Source organism: Lepidochelys olivacea (assembly GCF_965140295.1).
Source record: "Lepidochelys olivacea isolate rLepOli2 genome assembly, chromosome: 1".
NCBI classification, from domain to species: domain Eukaryota; kingdom Metazoa; phylum Chordata; order Testudines; family Cheloniidae; genus Lepidochelys; species Lepidochelys olivacea.
Genome location: NC_140411.1, coordinates 258,692,531 through 258,709,748, shown reverse-complemented (window position 1 = coordinate 258,709,748; position 17,218 = coordinate 258,692,531). Strand labels below are relative to the sequence as shown.

Genomic DNA, 17,218 nt, shown 5'->3' with positions numbered 1-17,218 from the left:
GAGTAGGCTAGTCTAATTTACTCTGGCTGGTTACAGTCCCCAAGTGGCCATTACACTAGCTTCATCGGGGTGGCCAACCTGAGCCTGAGAAGAAGCCAGAATTTACGTTGCCAAAGAGCCACAGTAATACGTCAGCAGCCCCGCATCAGTTCCCCCCTACCCCAGCTCCCAGCGCCTCCCGTCCATCCGCAGCCCCGCTGATCAGCACCTCCCCCTTCCTCCCTGCACCTCCCAATCAGCTGTTTCGTGGCATGCAGGAGGCTCGGGGCGGGGGAGGAGCGAGGGCACGCCAGGCTCAGGGGATGGGGAGGGAAGGGGGGAGTGGGGGCAGGGCCTGTGGCAGAGCCAGGGGTTGAGCAGGGAGCACCCCCCGGCACATGGGAAAGTTGGTGCCTGTAGCTCCAGCCCCGGAGTCGGTGCCTCTACAAGGAGCCGCATGTTAACTGCTGAAGAGCCGCATGGGGCTCCGGAGCCACACGTTGGCCCCCCTTGAGCTAGGGCTTGCTGGAACGTGGTAGCACTTAGCCCGCACACCCACTCCTTGGCTACACCCTCTCCACTAGGGTGTAGCTGGCCAGATTCTTTGTCTGCCTATGCCATGCAGAGATTTCCCTGGCTCAGGAATACCAAGCTTATGTCCTGTTATGGCCCCTTTGCACTGCCAGATTATATGGAGCAGGGCGCTGCGACCCATGGCATTCACAGCAGATTGTCTCTATTGGAGGCTGATGTGTTGTGTTCTCTACTGCAGCATTTTGACCAGGAGCTTGATGCCTCCTTGGTGTCTGGACTGTAATGCTTTGTGTGAAATGGTGCCCTCGAGCCCCTGTGACAGGGTGCTCCATGCCCTGCTAGGATGGCTCCTGGTCACTCTGGGGAATAGCTCGCAAGGTTGATGCCCCTTCCCATCCTCCGCCTTTCTCTTTGGGTTTGCGGCCCCTCTCTCACTGCACGAGCTGCTGCTTCTTCTTCATAACTTAGCCCTCCGGCCAGGTCATTTTACATGTTTTCCACTTCCGGGGTAACAAAGTCCCTTCTCCCGAGCAGTCTCAGGCAGTCTTCCCTTTCACTGCCCCAATGTGCCACTCCCTCAGTGTCTGGTCGGGGAAACTGGGCCCATCCTCTACTCCGGGTTCCGGCTTAGGGACTCTCTAGCCAGCAGCTAAGATCTGTTCCCTCTTAGACCTTACTGCCTTTCCCTGATCCCTTTCCTAACCTTCCTTCGCTGGGTCAGCCAGCTTCACCACTCCCTGCTCCCAGAGAGCTACTGCAGGCTACATGGCTCTGCAGCCTCCAAACACTCCTCCCTTCTCCTGGGGAGTGACTGCAGCCTTTTCCAACAGCTGGCTTTATACAAGCCCCTCCTGTTGCTGCTGGGCTTAATTTACCCTCTCAGGATTCATGTGAGGAGTTACACCCCACACAGCCCTCAACTGCAATCTCTGTAAAAATAACTGTTCCCATTCCCTCAAACCACTGTCTTACTCCTGGATTCTCTGTATTTGAGAGCTAACCTCTCTCACACCCACTTTCTGTGCTGGCCTGTCCGTGACAAAGAGCTAACCCTCTCCCCAGCACTCCCTGAACCCACTTGTCCAGGTTGGCCGTCGCAGAGGGCCAGTCCCACAACATCCCTGCATTCTGCTCTCTGAAATTGCCCATCCTGGAGCTCTCTGTGACTTAGGGTTCATCTCCCAGACGCTCAGCAAAACCTTCTGCTGGACCTGTGCTCACACCTCAGAGGTGCTGAGGCCTGGACGCAGGGAGTGTTCAGCTCAGTGATCACTGCAGACGTGCCGCAGCTAGGCTCCAACACCATGGGCCATGTTTGTGCAGCCCTAACCAGACAGGAAATGTGATCGGTTGTACTTCAGAGAATGCTATTTGTGTGTATGAGGGACGGGGGGGAGGAGTGGGCGTCGGGGGATGCGTGTGTGCCGGTGTTTGTTGTGAAGTGTGGGGAGTTTGAGAATCGGGTTGCGTTTGTGTCTATCTGGGTGTGTAGTGTGGGGTGGAGGCAATATCTGGGTGTTGTGAAAATGTGCAGGAGTGCATCTTAAGGAGCCATCTCTGTGGGGGCTGTAGCGTGAAAGGAGCCTTCTGCCCTGGTCACTACAGAGGAGAAGGAGCCAGGACTCCTGGGGTTCTATTCCTGGCACTACTGCTTACCTGTTGAGTGAGCAAGTTGCTTCATAACCTCTCCGGGCCATCTGTAAAATGGGTCTTATCCTTGCCTCATGGTTGTGTTGTGTGGATTAATTAACTGAGCCCCTCAGGTAGCAGCCAGTGTAGACGCACAGAGCCAACCATCATTATTTCTGTGGGGCAAGGGGTCTGTTTGTTTGTGTGAGTGGCGTGTGGGCAGAGGAGTTGTGTGTGCGGGAAGGGTGTAGTTGTGTGTGGTGCAACTGCGTGTGTGAGTGGGGAGGTTGTTTCTGAGGCCCTCTAGACACACAAAGTTGCACAGGCTGAACTACAGGCATGATTTCAAACTGATTTAGTGAAGTTGGTATAACGTGTGCATGTGGGGTTGCTTTTAAATCAGTTTACACCTGGCTTATATCGGGTTTGGTATTGGGTATGTGTAGGGGCAAGCAAACCCAGTGTTACTAGTCTTAAACCAATATCAGCATGTCCACGTGTCACTGTGGGCGTGTTTGTGTGCAGGGGGCACGCACCCAGAGATATATCTTCGCGTAGCACTGCGCACAGACCAGTCTCCAATTCAGCCTAGTGCTGCAGCCTCATACCTGATTCCTTCCCACCCCCTCTCATCACCTTTACCGTCAGGAAGTGGACGTGGTTTGGGGCTTTTTATTCTCGGCCTCGCTAGCCATTTCGGGACTCCGGAGCTTAGTCTCGCTTTGACGGGGCAAGCTAGATGCAGCTTCCTGTGCTCAAGGTGAAGAAACGACAGATAGCTAGCAAGCCCTTTGTGCTTGCAGAGCTGCCCGGCTCCGGCCCCTGTCCATTCCCACTAGCAGTGCCATGTGCTGAACTGGAAGCCACTCTTGCCCCACCCCACCTCTTGCCATTTGAAGGCTGGCACCTGAGCTCCACTGGACGGACTGGTCCAGTCCCCGAGGGCCATCTCTGGCACGACTGCACAGCTAAGGAGGCCATCGCATAGGAAGGTAATGGGGCGATGTCAAGCGGCTCCCACACGGGGGTGGCTGAACTGAGAAGCTTCTTGGAAGGAGTTTCAGTCTGACATATTTTTCTAGCTATTGGCCAGGTCTGATCGTTTATTTATCTCTGTCTCTCTCTCTCTCTGTTTCCACATCCCTCCTCTCATCATGCCCCACATTTCCCAAGAACAGGATGGTTGTTGTTTGTTTGCTCTCTTTCTCTGAACTGAAATCTTCTATCAGAACTGGAATCTGACCGTGCCCTATGGCAGCCCTCTGGCAAGCCATCACAGGTCCTGCCCCCTCCCACAAGGGTCCGGGGTTTGCTCAAGACACCGCCTCGTTTTGTACAACCAACCCAGGGCTCCCCTTTCGAGCACATAGAGGGCTATTCCCCCTGCCACGACCCTGGGCAAAATGGGGTGCCATTGGAGGAGCTGCATGAGTGTGGGTGAAGCCTGGGGCGGTACGGATATGGAGAGCGAATGCTCCTTCCGAGGCTGCGCTGGGTGGGGCCCATCCTTGGAGCTATGTGTGGGGTGTAGCTCAGGACTGTCCAAACACGGAGACCCGGGGTGTGTCAGTATGTTGAAACCTAGATTTACCGAACATGAAATCCTTTCTATGACCCTAATTTTCCCTGTCCCACTCAGGTTCTTCAGACTCCGTCCACTAATCCCTAGCCCCTCCACTAACACTCCCGACCACCCAGAAGGCCCCTGACCCCACAGCTAATTAACTACAACCACTCCCTGAAGTCGCGAGTTCTTAGGGTTGAAAAGAAACCCCTTCATAATGTAAACTGGGTGCGACTCCGGCAGTACTGTCTGCCTGAGTCAGCAGCCTCCCTGAAACAACAGCTCTGAGTGGTGTGCTCTCATATTCATTTCAAGAAGGCATTGACTTCGTTATCAGTTTAAATGCTAGCATTGCAAAGTGTTTCACTGCGGAGCAAAGCACACAAGGAAGGAGACAGGTCAGATTATGGAGATAGGTGCAATCTGTTGAGTGGGATTTAATCTGGGCATCAGGCATGGGCAGCTTGGGGTGTATGCAGAGCTTCAGTTGGGGGCAGACCTTGGAAGTGCCTCAGACTCCTGGTAATAGCACCAAGGGAGAAGATTATTGCAGGGACCTCCTCCACAGAGAAGTGTGGAACTTTGTCATCCTCACCTGTGCTGGGGTGTGTGTCTTCTTCTCTCTTCCAGTGCGAGCCCTTCCTGTGTACGGCAGAGATGAAGCCTTCTCCTCCCCTTCTGCTTTGCCTCTGGCTGTCCATCCTTCTAGATGTTTCACTGGCATCAAAAATCACTCAGGGTAAGAAAATGTCCTCCTATGTCCCAGCAGGAGAATTAGGGATGTGTGCGGGTGGGGACACTATTTATCCTTATGTGATATGGGAAGATCACTGAAATTTGAAGGTTTGTCCATGTCTTGCAACAGGGCAGGAAGCACTAAGCAAAAGCGACGCAATATACATGTTCCTATTGGGGGTTCTTCATTCTGGGGCATTGAAGAAGTGAGAAGGGCCATAGGTTTCTTCCATTCTTGTTTGGAGGTGTTTCTTGGATGTTTCTTCAGGGCACTAGCCAGCCTATGAATTGGGCACTGCATGGAACTGGATGAAATGATCATTAATGCTTAATGCCTTTGTCATGACAGGATTGATGTAATGCCATCTTTTCTCCATTCATAGCACCCTCAAATCTAACTTGTTTTTATGACTCGCGGGCGACTCTCTTTTGCACCTGGGCTCCAGACAGGAATGACACAGAAGCACTGTGCCAACTTGACGCTTTGTTTCACACTGATGAGAGGTACGTGGCTGAAATTATTTAGCAAAGCCAGTGAATGTCAGGCTCTAATTATCATCTTGGCTCGGTGGTCTATAGCTATGGGGTTGTTGGTCAGGTGAGGAGCCAGACCCCCTTTGGTGGTTAGGTGGGTGCTCATTTGAGGAACAGGTCTGCTTTGGTTCTTGTGGTTGGTGGGTCTCCACAGACGGCTGTTGGCTTTCCTGAGACTGCATGGGTGTGTCCACTGTGGTAGTGGGCTCGCCAGGGCTGATGTGTGGGGTGGAAAGCAGAGCAAGTTTCCCTTGAATGGGGACAGTGAGTCAGAGCAAATGGGCTCCAGGCGCCCGCCCAGTACTAGGTCTTTGAACTCTGAGCTGGGTGAGGAACTGGGCAGGTCAGCACCGGTGGGGAGAGAGGCAGGTGGCAGTGGCTAGAGGACTCCCACTGAGTAGAGCAGCAGTTTGACTCCATCTCCTCCCCTCCTCTTGCAGTAGTGCCTTGCAAGGTGTGTAGGAGGGAAAATGTGGTTCACCTTCTCAGTGCTCCCTGCAGCACTGGGGAGGGATGCAGGAGACAGTTCCTCTTGCAGCAGCTGCCACAGCGGTGCTGGGCATAAAACAGAGTGGGTGGCTGGCAGGGTTTTGCCTGTGAGAGCACCAGGACTCTGCAACTTCCCCCCTGCCTGGTCCATAATACTTTGAATCTGATGACTTTCTGGGCACGCTGTCAAAGACATCTGTTTGAGATGGGTTTTGGAGGGAGGCTGAGGGTGTGCTCCTCACATCAGTGAAGGTGATATAGGTGGCTGGCTGAGTTCCTGTTACCATTAGTTTAATGCTGTTGGGATTCCGTTGTATTGGAGTAGCAAGGATGTCTGGGTGCCTAATGCCTTGGATGGGTGCCTGTGATGATTTCCAATCTAAATAAATAATTACATGCATACAAGCCCCTCCAGCTCAGCAGTATTCTGGTCTTCTCTCTGACAGGGATCTAAAGAGTTGTGAATTTCCTAGCATGGCACCCAGGAGATGTGAACTAGCCTTCAGTGAAGACATTGTTGAGGTAAGCCAACTGAAATGTACTGGCTAATAAAAGGGGCTGGGGGTGATTGGTATATGGGTTATCACTGTAATAACAGTGTGGCACACAGAAGTGGTGCTATGAGAGAAAACTTTATTTCCTGACTTGGGGCAGGGTTCCAAGGGGTCAGTATCCAGTCACCGTCCCAGCCAATCTGCTACAAACCCCAGGAGGTGTCACACTGTTATTATAGTTGTATTTAGCTCCCTTCCTTGCGTCGCCAGTCATAGCCCATCAAGAACTACGCAGGCCCCAGTGCCTGTTTCCATGGGTCAGTCCAGAGCCTTGCAGCCTGAGGTCACAGGTCTGTTATGGTGCCCACAGAGTTATGGCCTCCCCAGGTGCTGACCGTGTGTACTCACAGGGTGATGCTCTCTGAGGCTGCGTTGTTGTGGCATAAAGGCAGAGAAGCTGTGACACAACCTGATTATCGCATCCTGCAGGACCGATGGTACTTAAGGAGAAGCCCCTGCCACCCCTACCCAGCTTCAATCTGCTTTACACTCCACTCCTTGTGGAAAAAGAGATAACACTTCTTGAATATTTAACTCATCTAATCTCTATCCCTCAGTTTCCCCAGTGGGGCTAATCTAACACTGCCCTGCTTATTAAGATGTGAAAAGCACTTTGAGAGCCTTAGGATGGGAGGCATGATGGTCATGCATTAACATCCCTGTGACGATAGAGGCCTTAGAAATGTGAACAATACATAGTGGGGGACTAGTAATGCGAATAGCAAATTTTCCTGCAGTGGCAGGTCTTCACCATTGCAGACTCACTTAACCTGACTGTGTCCTGCCAAGTTGGGGAAAACTGGACAACTGTGATGCAACAGCAGGAATTCAAACCATGGGACAACAGTGAGTGTTAATCAGTGTTTGATCCTCCAAGGCTTCCGTCTGTGGTTAGATCTGTCCCCTGTGCCACCTTGTCCGCCCCAGGCATCCTTCTGTTTACCCCATGCCTGATCTCAGGCTTGCCTCGTCTCCCTGCCCCACTGCCACTGTATGCTCACTCGGTCACGCCATGCCACTAGGTGACCAGATGTCCCAATTTTATAGGGACAGTCCCAGTTTTGGGGTCTTTTTCTTATATAGGCTCCTATTACCCCCTACCCCTTGTCCCGATTTTTCACATTTGCTGTCTAGTCACACTACCTGCCACAGATTCGCCATGCCTCCTCCTGTTGCTTCCAGCATTGCACTGCCGCTCCCCTGGGCACAGGCTCTGACATACTGCTTGGTACCAACCACCCTCTGCCCCCAGCCTGGGTGCATTGATCTGGGGATAAGAGCTTCATCTGTTAAAGCTGTGCCCTTTGGTGGCAAAAGTTGAGCTAGATCCTTTGCTGGTGTCAATCTATGCAGCACTACTGCCTGCAATGGGGCAGTGCCGATTTACCCCAGCTGAGCAACTGGCCCTCTGTAGTTAGTGGGGGAAAAAATCCTAGCAAGACTACAGATTGCTTGACTCTGATCCTGTTCCACTAAAGTCATCGGGACTTTTGCCATCTATTTCAATGGGGGCAGAAGCAGAGCGCCCTGGGGAACAGGAAAAGAGACAATCTTCACAAAATGAATTGTTTGGGACAAATGATTGGGGTGGGTTCACAGATGCGCACACCCAGTGGAACGGCCCAGAGATCATCCCCGGAGAGGGGTGTCTGCCAATGAAGCCACATAACAGAGAGAGAGAGAGAGCGCAAAACGCTATTGTAGCGTTTGCTTTTGTTTCCCATGGTGTGTGTCCCAATGCCTCTCTCACTCTTCTCTCCCCAGTACAGCTGAGGCCACCTGACAACCTCCAAGTGGTAAACACCAGTGACTCCAGCTACAATTTAACTTGGAGAATTCCTATTTCGTCTCACTACTTAAAAAAGAAACGGGAATTTGAAGTGTTGTGCAGAGATCGCACAAAGCCCTGGGAGGTGAGTGCAGGATCCCAGACTAGCTTCTCCTGCTGATGGGCCTCAGGCCTGTAACTAGTGGAGGAGGACAGAGCCGCCTTACTGCAAAGAACCTGCTATTCCCGCTTGTGCTCTAGACCCTTCCCCAGATGGCTGCAATGCCCTTGCCTCAGAGGAGAGGCCAAAGGGGGCAGTGACTCCTACTTCAGCTTTATCTGCCAGCGTATGGTGACGGCAGGGAAGCAAAGGGAAGTTCCAGTCTGCCCAGTGCTGGGATGAGAGGCATCAGAATGGTGTCCTCCCAGTATGGGACAGACAAGACTGCGGCGATGGAAAAGGTAGAATGGGTCTCCTCCCACTGTGGAGCAGAGGGGCTTTGATGTGGGCAAGGGGTGCCCTCCTGGTACAGCTTTGGATATAGGATATGCTGGCTGGGAGAGGCCCCGAGCCAATTCTGTTCTGATTAGACAGCGGAGAGGTGTGATGGTGTAGACTGTGGATGGGAGAACATAGCAATCACTCTGTAACTTTTACTCCATTCCAGCCTGCCATGCTCCTCTCTATCAAGCAGGACCAGGAATGGGTGAGGCTTGAGAACCTTTCGCCAGACTCAGAGTATGAGGCTTCAGTTCGCGTGAAGCCAAACACATATGGTGTGTGGAGCAACTGGAGCAAGACGCTTGCATGGAGGACTAATCATAGCGGATATTCAGGTAATGAGACTCAGAGGAGTGGGTAGGCCAGGGCTTGGAGATAGGTGATGAGAGAGCAGGGACAACCCTAGTCCAAATGGTGCCCCAGGTGAGGGGCGTCTTTGGTGCACCCTCCCCCCTTTGTTAAACTTTTGAGTACCTTATTTTTTATTGAATGTGTAGGGCATATCATAACTTTGATGCATGGTTTGCCTGCATGATTTGTCGCTGGCATACAAAATGATAAATTTGCAAGCTAGGATCTATAAATCAGTATTTATTCATGCTATATATAAGCAAATAAAAACATTTGTTTCCTCTGAGCTTATAGAAACTTTTTAATTTTAAGAATAACTGAAGTGTACTAACGTCAAGAAATTGAACAGTGCACCAACATTGGATGGGGCAGTATTAACTAGTGTTACAGTGGTGACAGCCTTAGACTATTAACGCTAGTCCTTTAGTTCAAAAGAAGTAACAATATATTCTTTTATATTATAACCCCAACAGGTAGGGGTTTGATAGATATCTCTGATGTTTCATTAAATATGTCCTTTATTAGTCGCTACTTACTCTCTTCAAGTCTTAAAACAAAAGTAGACTTTCACAATTACACAATAAAACAAGGTTCACAGTATCGCAGCTGGGATCTCACATCACTTCCCTTCGTTCTTATATCTCACTGACTGACTGGCGATGCCCCATCCCGTATATACCCACGAGGGCACGGCTGACGACATTCTAGGATGTTCAAGGAAAATGTAGTTCTCAGAAAGTCTGGAATGTTCCATGAGATTCTACAAAGGTCCAGAACATTGTACGGGGTCAGTCAAAAATGAATCCACATATGGAATACCTGAAACATTTTACTTCAAACATTCTATTTTCCCTTTTGTCGCTAACAACAAAAACAGCACCCCAAGCCCGGCGCCCCTGGGTCGCCTTCCTCTAAATCTGGCCCTGGGAGAGAGGCACAGGGGACAACAAGGGCTGGAGTTATGTGGGAGCAGGAAAAGTAGGGGAGTGGAGGGATGCACAAATCAAAGTACAATAGAAAGATGGGGAATAGCTTGAGAGGAGCCTTTCCTGTAATCCTAGACCCAGGTCAGGTGAGCAGGGCCTGCTGGTCCAAAGCACAAGAGCCCCAGAGTGAAAGCCTGGCCCCATTAAAGTCAATGGGAGTGGGCCATGATTCCAGTCACAGACTCCAGTGGGGGCCTCCCCTCACTAAGTGCAGCAGAGCAACTCCCTGACCAGGGGAGCAAGAGGCCTGGGGAACACTTTCCAGAGAGCCCCTGTAACTTAGGAGCCTAAGTCCCATTTTCAAAAGTGACTTGGGCCCTTCAGTGCTTAAGGCTCACTGAAAATCAGTGGGACCTAGGCTCTGAAGTGCCGTGGGGCCTGATGTTTAAATGTCCTGAGGTGCCTAACGCCTGTTGAAATCAATGGGAGTTAGCTGTCTAAACAGCTTCTGCAAAATGTTACCCCAGGACTCCTCTGTGGGCAGTGCAGAGCAGGGCTAGCTGTCCAGGCCAGTCAGAAGCCTGTGCAGCCTGCAGCCTTGGCAAATCCCATCTCCAGCAGGAGTGTCTGGTGAGTCCTTGGCTCCTTTTAGTTTTAGTTTCTTCACAGGAAGTAGGCAGCTCGTGGGTCCCCCCATGCTGAGGCAGGTAATGATATAAACGGAGCAGCTATGTTTAGAAGGGGCAGTGTTTTGCTGTGGCTATCAAACTTTGATAGCATATGATGTCAGTGAAAAGGATTCAACTACAACCAGCTGTCGTGGCAACTGGGAGCCAAAGTTCCCCGAGGTGGAGGAAACAAAGGGATCTTATTAACATCTCAAGGACATGAGGGAGAAGCTTCTCCAAAGGTGTCCCACTGCTCCCTTCCCTCTTCTCTCCTCTGCACCCTTTCCCCTATTCCAGGGGGCTCGGCAGGTCCAAAATGAGGCGCCCTGGCAGAGGGGACAGAAGATGAAGAGTAACAGGAGTGGGGCAGGACGGAGCTGAGGTGCATTTGTAGAGCTATGCTGAAGAGGGAATAGCAGGGGGGTGGCAAGTCAAGGATGAAGTGCATGGTCATTGCAGTTGTGTGGCAGTCCAGGACAGGAATAGCAGAGAGAGGCTGCAGGTGAGCTGTGAGGTGCATTGGCAAGGCTCGGGGGGCTCAGATCTGTTCCTAATCATAAAGGCCAGTCACCCACTTATCTGACCTGGATCTCAAACCTCTTTGTTCAGAAGTGAAAAAAAACCAACTGGAGTGACTGGGGTTCCCATTTCCTCTGTTCTGGCTGGCTCTTTCCAGTAACTCTCTCTCCCCTCTTGCAGAACTAGCCCCGGGGGACCTTCAGCTTACGATGCCAGCCCTTGTGGGGACCATCTGCACCATCTTCGTTGTTGTCATCATTGTCTTGATCATCACCTCACAGCCATTGAAAAGGTAAAAGGGACATGAATGGTCCCCTCCAGACCCTGTCCCAAGCCCAGAGTGCCTTTCTGTCCTCATTTTCTGTCTCTCAGATGAGGCCAGAGTTCCTTAGTCTGAGTTGGAGCTGAGTCATTCTGCCTCTCTGGGTTGCTACTGGCATTGTCCCAAGGGACGCCCTGACAGTGAGGGAATTCAGTGTTTGCACCATGATGCTGAGACACTGTGACACAGCGAGATGTCATAACATCACCAAGCTCAAAATAGCCACAGGACACTCTCTCTTTGGGCCATATTTTTAAAGGAATTCACATTGAAATCAATAGGAGTTAGGTGCCTAAATACCTTTAGAAATCTGACCGTCTAGCTGAAATTCACCTTTGTGTAGAAGAACCAGAACAAGGCCTATGCACCCCTTAATCTCTCAAAACAGTGCTACAGTGGGACATGACTAGTGCTTGGACTGCATGCAGGCCCACTGCGTAAGGTTTGGATTTCACCCTCTGATTATAGGTCATGGGACAGGCCCCTGCACTCAGGATAGTTCTACCTTTTTTTGGTGGGATGCTGATTTAAACCTCTTCCTGTCCATCATTTCTGTCCTGATATTGTTCTGAATTAATGCTGAACATGCCGCACAAGGGCACCCGGTACAATAATATAGAGAATAGCCTGACAGCATCATGGACATTGAAAATGGTTTCAGTTTTAGTCACCTCATTTCAGAAAGGGACACAGCAGAATAAAAAAAGACACAGGGAAAAGCAATCCAAATATCAGAGGGGGGAGGTGCTTGCCTATAAAGATGGATTACAGAGGGGGACTATTTCATTTGCAGAGGAGGAGAGATTTTAGGAGTGTGTAAAATGATTATGGGACTAGAGAAAGCCAACTGGCCTCTCCTGTTTACCCTGTGTCATAATGCAAGGGCAAGGGAGCACTCTGTTTACAACACATATAAACACAGCTAATCCTCTTCCCGGAATGTATAATTAACCTGTGGAACTCAATGATGCAGGATAATGCTGTGCAGAAAAGGATTAGTCATGCAGGAATGAAAATAGCATCTGCAGTGATGCAAGCTAGTATAAATGTACAAGGACTATCAAATCCTCCTGCTTCAGAGCACAGGCTGAAGGGGGTCAGGAGGAATTCCCCTCACCATAGATTATTGCACAGTAAAGGTGCATTAGGAGACCTTTAAGTATCTGAAGGATTCGGTATTGGCCACTTTGAGAGACAGGAAAAGCAGACAGGATGACTTGGCTCTGGTATGGTCTGGTAATACCAGTGTAGCTTGTTATGTCATGATGGTGTAAGGCGTCATGAAGTGGTGCTGCAGTGTGAACGCCATACAACACTGCCATGCTGAATCCTGATGACAGGACATGGAGATTGTAGTGTTGCCATCTCATGCTGCCATTTCATGATGGCACTGCAATTTCTGCAATCTCTGCATCGCTGTGATGGCAACCAAGTGAGGCACAATCAGCTCATGGCAACCAGGCCTTGGAAACCATACCAGGAATTTGGACCAAAGATGGCGACTCTCCCAGCTTGGCAGCTAATGAAAGGAATGGACAGGCCTGGGCAACAGGGAGAGGCAGGCAAGGATGTTGGTGAATGGCGACATTATCAGCTCTGGGGATAGGGCTGAGGGAAATAGCTTTTGCAATACCATTTTCTCTCTCAATTTCTGTGTCCCTAATACATCCATCGGCAAATGCAGAGATTTTCTCAGGCTACGGGTGCGGGATGGGGGATAAGGAGCTCTGGGGCTTGGTTCTCCCTTACTTACACCATTTTTATACCAGCATAACTCCAGTGACTTTAGTGGAGATATTATTCATTTACACTGGTGCCAGTGAGCAGAGGGTCAGGCCCCTGGAAGACCGTAGGTCTACATATCACGTTCACTTCTCTCTCTCTCTCTCTCTCTGGTGAAGGCTTAAGAAGGTGCTGAAGATTTACATTCCAGACCCAGACAAGTTCTTTCCCCCGCTGAGCACTGTGCACAGAGGCGACGTTCAGGTATGGGGACCAGGGGCAGGCGGGCTGTTCATGGGAGGGGGGTCAGAGAAGGACGAGGAGGGAAAGAAGGAGAGGACTGGCTGCCTCCCTCATGCTGCAGATGGATGGGAAGGATGTCCGGCTCCCAGATCTAGTGTGTGCGTGTATCACTGGACCCTCCAGCACTGGTTGCTGCTGGGGGATTTGCTTTAGTTTTATTTTTGACCTTTCTAAGCTGCCACTTGGCTGCTGCATCTCTAAGTAAAGAACCAAGAAAGTACAAACCACCAAACCTCAGCACTCTGCTCTGCTGACAGGAAGGGCTGAGAGAGCACACAGGAGTATAGGAGAGCTCAAGGCTCTTGGAGACCATCCCATCCTGCTTCTATGCCTTCTTCTTCACTTCCTCTAGTCCCTCCTCTGGCTGTTAGTCATGTTCTTCCTCTCTCTCCCTTCAACTCCTCTCTTTTTCTCTGCTACTCTCTCTCTTTCTCTATTTCTAGATCCCTTTCTTTTTCTTCCTCCCTTTTTTTATGGAGATCACGCATGGAAAGCTCTTGAGGCTGGTTCCTTCTTTTAAAATGGCTCAGAGCCTGGCGAGGGATCCCCAGGGACCTATTCCCTATGGAGATCCCAGAGGAGTGATGATAAGGGCGTATATTCTGTATGGGAGATGTCCGGAGTGTATTCATCATGGGCATGAAGGAAAAGAGACCCTAGGCCTCTGTGTCTCTGTTGTGAGAGTGTTATACTGCTGCCACTTTGAACATAATAATATCTCTTCTGTGTTTCCCTTCCTTCCGCTTCAGAAATGGCTCTCCTCTCCATTTTCCACGTCTCTCTTCAGCATGAGCAGTATCTCCCCAGAGATCTCAGAGCTAGAGATAATTCAGAAGGAGAAACAGGAGTCCCAGCTTCTCCTTCCCAAGGCTTTTCTCACCTCTGGTGCCCCCCCAGAAACCAGCGGGCACTCACTGACTAGCTGCTTCACCAACCAAGGCTACTTCTTTTTCCACCTCCCTGACTCCTATGAGATTGAGCCCTGCCAGGTGTATTTCACCTACGAGCCTTTCGCCCGGAAGAGCAGTGGCAGTGAAGATGGTGATTCCTACGGAGCACTCCCTTCCCCAGATCTCTGCATGCTGGAGAATGACCTGCCACTGTTCTCTTCCGGATTTCTTCATTGCATCGAAGCAAACCAAGGTTTCCAGAACAGTTCCTTTGTGGGAGAGATACAGAACACAACCAATGGGCTTGGGGCACTTCCTGAGGCTCTTCTGTCACCCGAGAGCTCATCCCCAGCATCGGTATTGGAGCAGGATGAGAAGGTGAATGGAAACGTCACAGTTTTACAGCTCTCTGAATCCCAACAGAAGCCTGGCATGGTCTTCTCAGATATCCCAGGGTTGCATGACAACGATGCCATTCAAACCACAGAAGAGGCTGGGGACGCAGGCCCTGAAATCAGTTCCACTACTACTATGGCAGATGCTAGCTCTTTGTTTTCCCAGCCCATGCCTCTGAGGCAAAGTCAAACTGATGATCTCCACAGGACAGCTTTCTCCAGCCAGGTCCCAAACACTGAGGCCTACCTATCTTTGAGTGAGCTCCAAAGCCAATACAACCATCATTCGGTCTAAGATCTGCCTCGAGAACCTTCTGAGCTTGAGGCCTTCTCTGGAGGGAGGGATGGACAAACAGACAAACTGTCTGAGAGAACAAGAAGTTGGACATTAGTTTTAACAAACCCAGTGGGACCTATCTTTTTACTAGCGTGGAGAGAGACCCTTGTACTTTTCACTGTTGCAAGGGAATGGGACCTTTAGTGGCACATGGAACAAGCGTGATCCAAACCTACAACCTGAAGGGAAAGTAAAGGCCCTAATAGATCATCTTTGGATTGGGGATGGGTGAACATATGAAGGGATGAAAACCTAAGAAAAAGGATGCTCAGGAAGAGAGATGTGTGCATGGATGGATTCTGTGGTACTTACAACACCATGGGTATGCTAACATCTTGGTAGATACTGTGGCTGGATGGATACCATGGAAGGAGAACTAGATAGATGAATGGGTAGACAGATGGATAGAGATGAAATTGAGAAAGTCAGAAAGGGGCATTACAACTATTAAAGTACATAGGACAAGTGGAGAAAGAGAAATTGGATTGCTCTGCAACTCAGCTTAAGGATAGTACCAAACTCTGAGGCTGAGCAGCCAAACTTTCCATTCCTCAAGTACCAATTTACAGGGCATGTAAGCATCTATAGGGGAGTAGAAATACTTAAGCTGCTAGTGAGTGCTGGGGGCTGCTGAAGATGGGGGTGATGGAAGGGGTTAAGGATGGTCCTTACTGATTGGCCTGGGGTTTACTTCATTTCCTGCATCCTTCCCACTCCAGACTGTGTGAAGTGAATATTCTAATCAGCTTGGTCCCAACCAGATATCTGGGTTTGGGCTTGGGTCTTCAAAGACAATTCAAAGCTAGAAATGAGTCAAGTCATGCAAGGGATGTGATTAAAAAAAACAATCACTACTATCGGCAAAAAATACTGGGGAAAATTCCCCCATCTTATGAGGTGTGGGGGAAGCAAGCGAGATGCTAGCAATAAAATAGAGTACAACATTTCCCATTCTTGGTGCAATCTTTCAATGAAATCAAAAGCCTCTTTGCCCTACAAACCAAAACCCTGTCATTCGACTATGTTAAGATAATTGCGGAAGAGTCCATCCCACATCCTGTAGTAAGTAGAAATCATCTAATTGGTAATCCCCATTCCTTCCTTTGTTTGGAGGGAATCATTCTCCAATTAGCAGTAAAGGCAGGTAAATCAGCTCCAGATAAATGACTACAGATCCTCACCTTTGCCTAAAACCAAAACTCAGTCCGTTCATTTGGGTCAAAAAAAGTTTGGATAGCATTTTGTAGTGCCTCCATATTTTCTGATTTGGGACAGAAGTGCTGAAATATCCAGGGAGGTTGGGGATAGAGGGAAGACTGCTGATGTTGGTTCCATGGTATCCGTCCATCCATTCCTGTGACCATCCTTTGTATCTATTGTATCTTTTTCTTGCCATCTTTCCAGACCTGTCTAGACATGGGAAATACCAACCTCATGCTAAAAAGACCTGATCTCTCTCACATGAGATTTCCAAACCAAATAAATTTGGGTAAGCATCCAAACTTTTGAGGAACTTATCCAGATCTTTAGGACGCTTCTGTAAACCTTCCAAGATTCACCCAAATTTAATTCACCGTTCCCCATTTCCACACTAGAGTTGAGTTTCCCCCTTTGTCCTGGTACTCATGTTTCAGCACCAAAATTATTCTCCCAGTTTTCATTCTCCTGAGTTATTAAATTGAACGCTGTGCTTGTCAGATAAATGGGTGTCCATTGGGTTTGATTTTGTCATTAAAGTGCTGCTGATATGGCAATAGAATGGAGCCTGGCCTGGTTAGCAGTGAGAAGGTTGCAGGGAGCCAACCCGTTCCTGTATCACTTTCTCCAAACCACTGCACATGTCTCAGGATGCCTGTTGTCCCACCATCTCAGAGAGACTGGGGATAAAGAAGAAACAACTGCTTCCCAGCTGAGTGAGGACAAGGCCGCCCAGTGTATTTACTGTGCTATGGGAAGCTCTCAAGATGCACCATAAAGAGTAAGCACTGCCAGGCTGAATGCTAGCTTAGATGGCCAATGATCCCATAGCGGTTCCTCTGTTCCTACGTATTTCTTCATAAGCTTTTTAATCATTCTTGCTGCTAAAATGAGTAACAAATACCAGCCCTTTTGTCAATAAAATAAAAATCAATGCAGTTTCAAAATAGTACATTTTTCCTTGCCATTTGGTAGGGGAACTTGGATATTAACAAATGCTACTGGTTGGATGGAAGTTAGTTCTTGATCACAGTTCAGGGATCAGGAAGATGGCATGAGGGGGGTTAGCTCTTGGTCACAGATAGTCTGCTGCCTAAACAATGAGTTCAGGGGGCAGAAAGGGAATTTGCCTTTAGCCAAAGATTGTTGGACCTTGGTAGATTAGGCTCAGGGAGCAGAAGGAGGTATTTTAGGGGATTGTCCTTCACTCATAGATAGTTCAGCTGTTGGGCCTGATCCAAAGTTAGTCTCCTGTGGGCTGCAATCCTTTGGTCTAATTTCAGTTGTTGGGTTTAATGTG

The 17,218-nt window shown here is 49.6% G+C and overlaps 1 protein-coding gene across 1 annotated transcript; it reads left to right on the top strand.

Annotated features, from left to right (window-relative positions):
- Positions 1-2,706: 2,706 nt before the first annotated feature.
- IL2RB (interleukin 2 receptor subunit beta) lies at positions 2,707-16,845 on the top strand. The gene is made up of 10 exons (XM_084641711.1): positions 2,707-3,134; positions 4,337-4,445; positions 4,825-4,945; positions 5,911-5,986; positions 6,756-6,864; positions 7,783-7,931; positions 8,455-8,623; positions 10,933-11,044; positions 12,976-13,060; positions 13,849-16,845. Exons 2-10 carry the CDS (start codon positions 4,364-4,366, stop codon positions 14,677-14,679), a joined length of 1,734 nt encoding a protein of 577 aa, XP_084497837.1. The 5' UTR covers positions 2,707-3,134; positions 4,337-4,363; the 3' UTR covers positions 14,680-16,845.
- Positions 16,846-17,218: the final 373 nt, after the last annotated feature.

What these genes read in the sequence shown, in the direction of transcription:
- IL2RB (XM_084641711.1), top strand. Translation starts at nt 4,364, where the DNA reads ATGAAGCCTTCTCCTCCCCTTCTGCTTTGCCTCTGGCTGTCCATCCTT. An exon ending in TTGTTTCACACTGATGAGAG is followed by an intron (nt 4,946 to 5,910) that starts GTACGTGGCTGA and finishes TCTCTCTGACAG; the next exon opens with GGATCTAAAGAGTTGTGAAT. An exon ending in ATTCAAACCATGGGACAACA is followed by an intron (nt 6,865 to 7,782) that starts GTGAGTGTTAAT and finishes TTCTCTCCCCAG; the next exon opens with TACAGCTGAGGCCACCTGAC.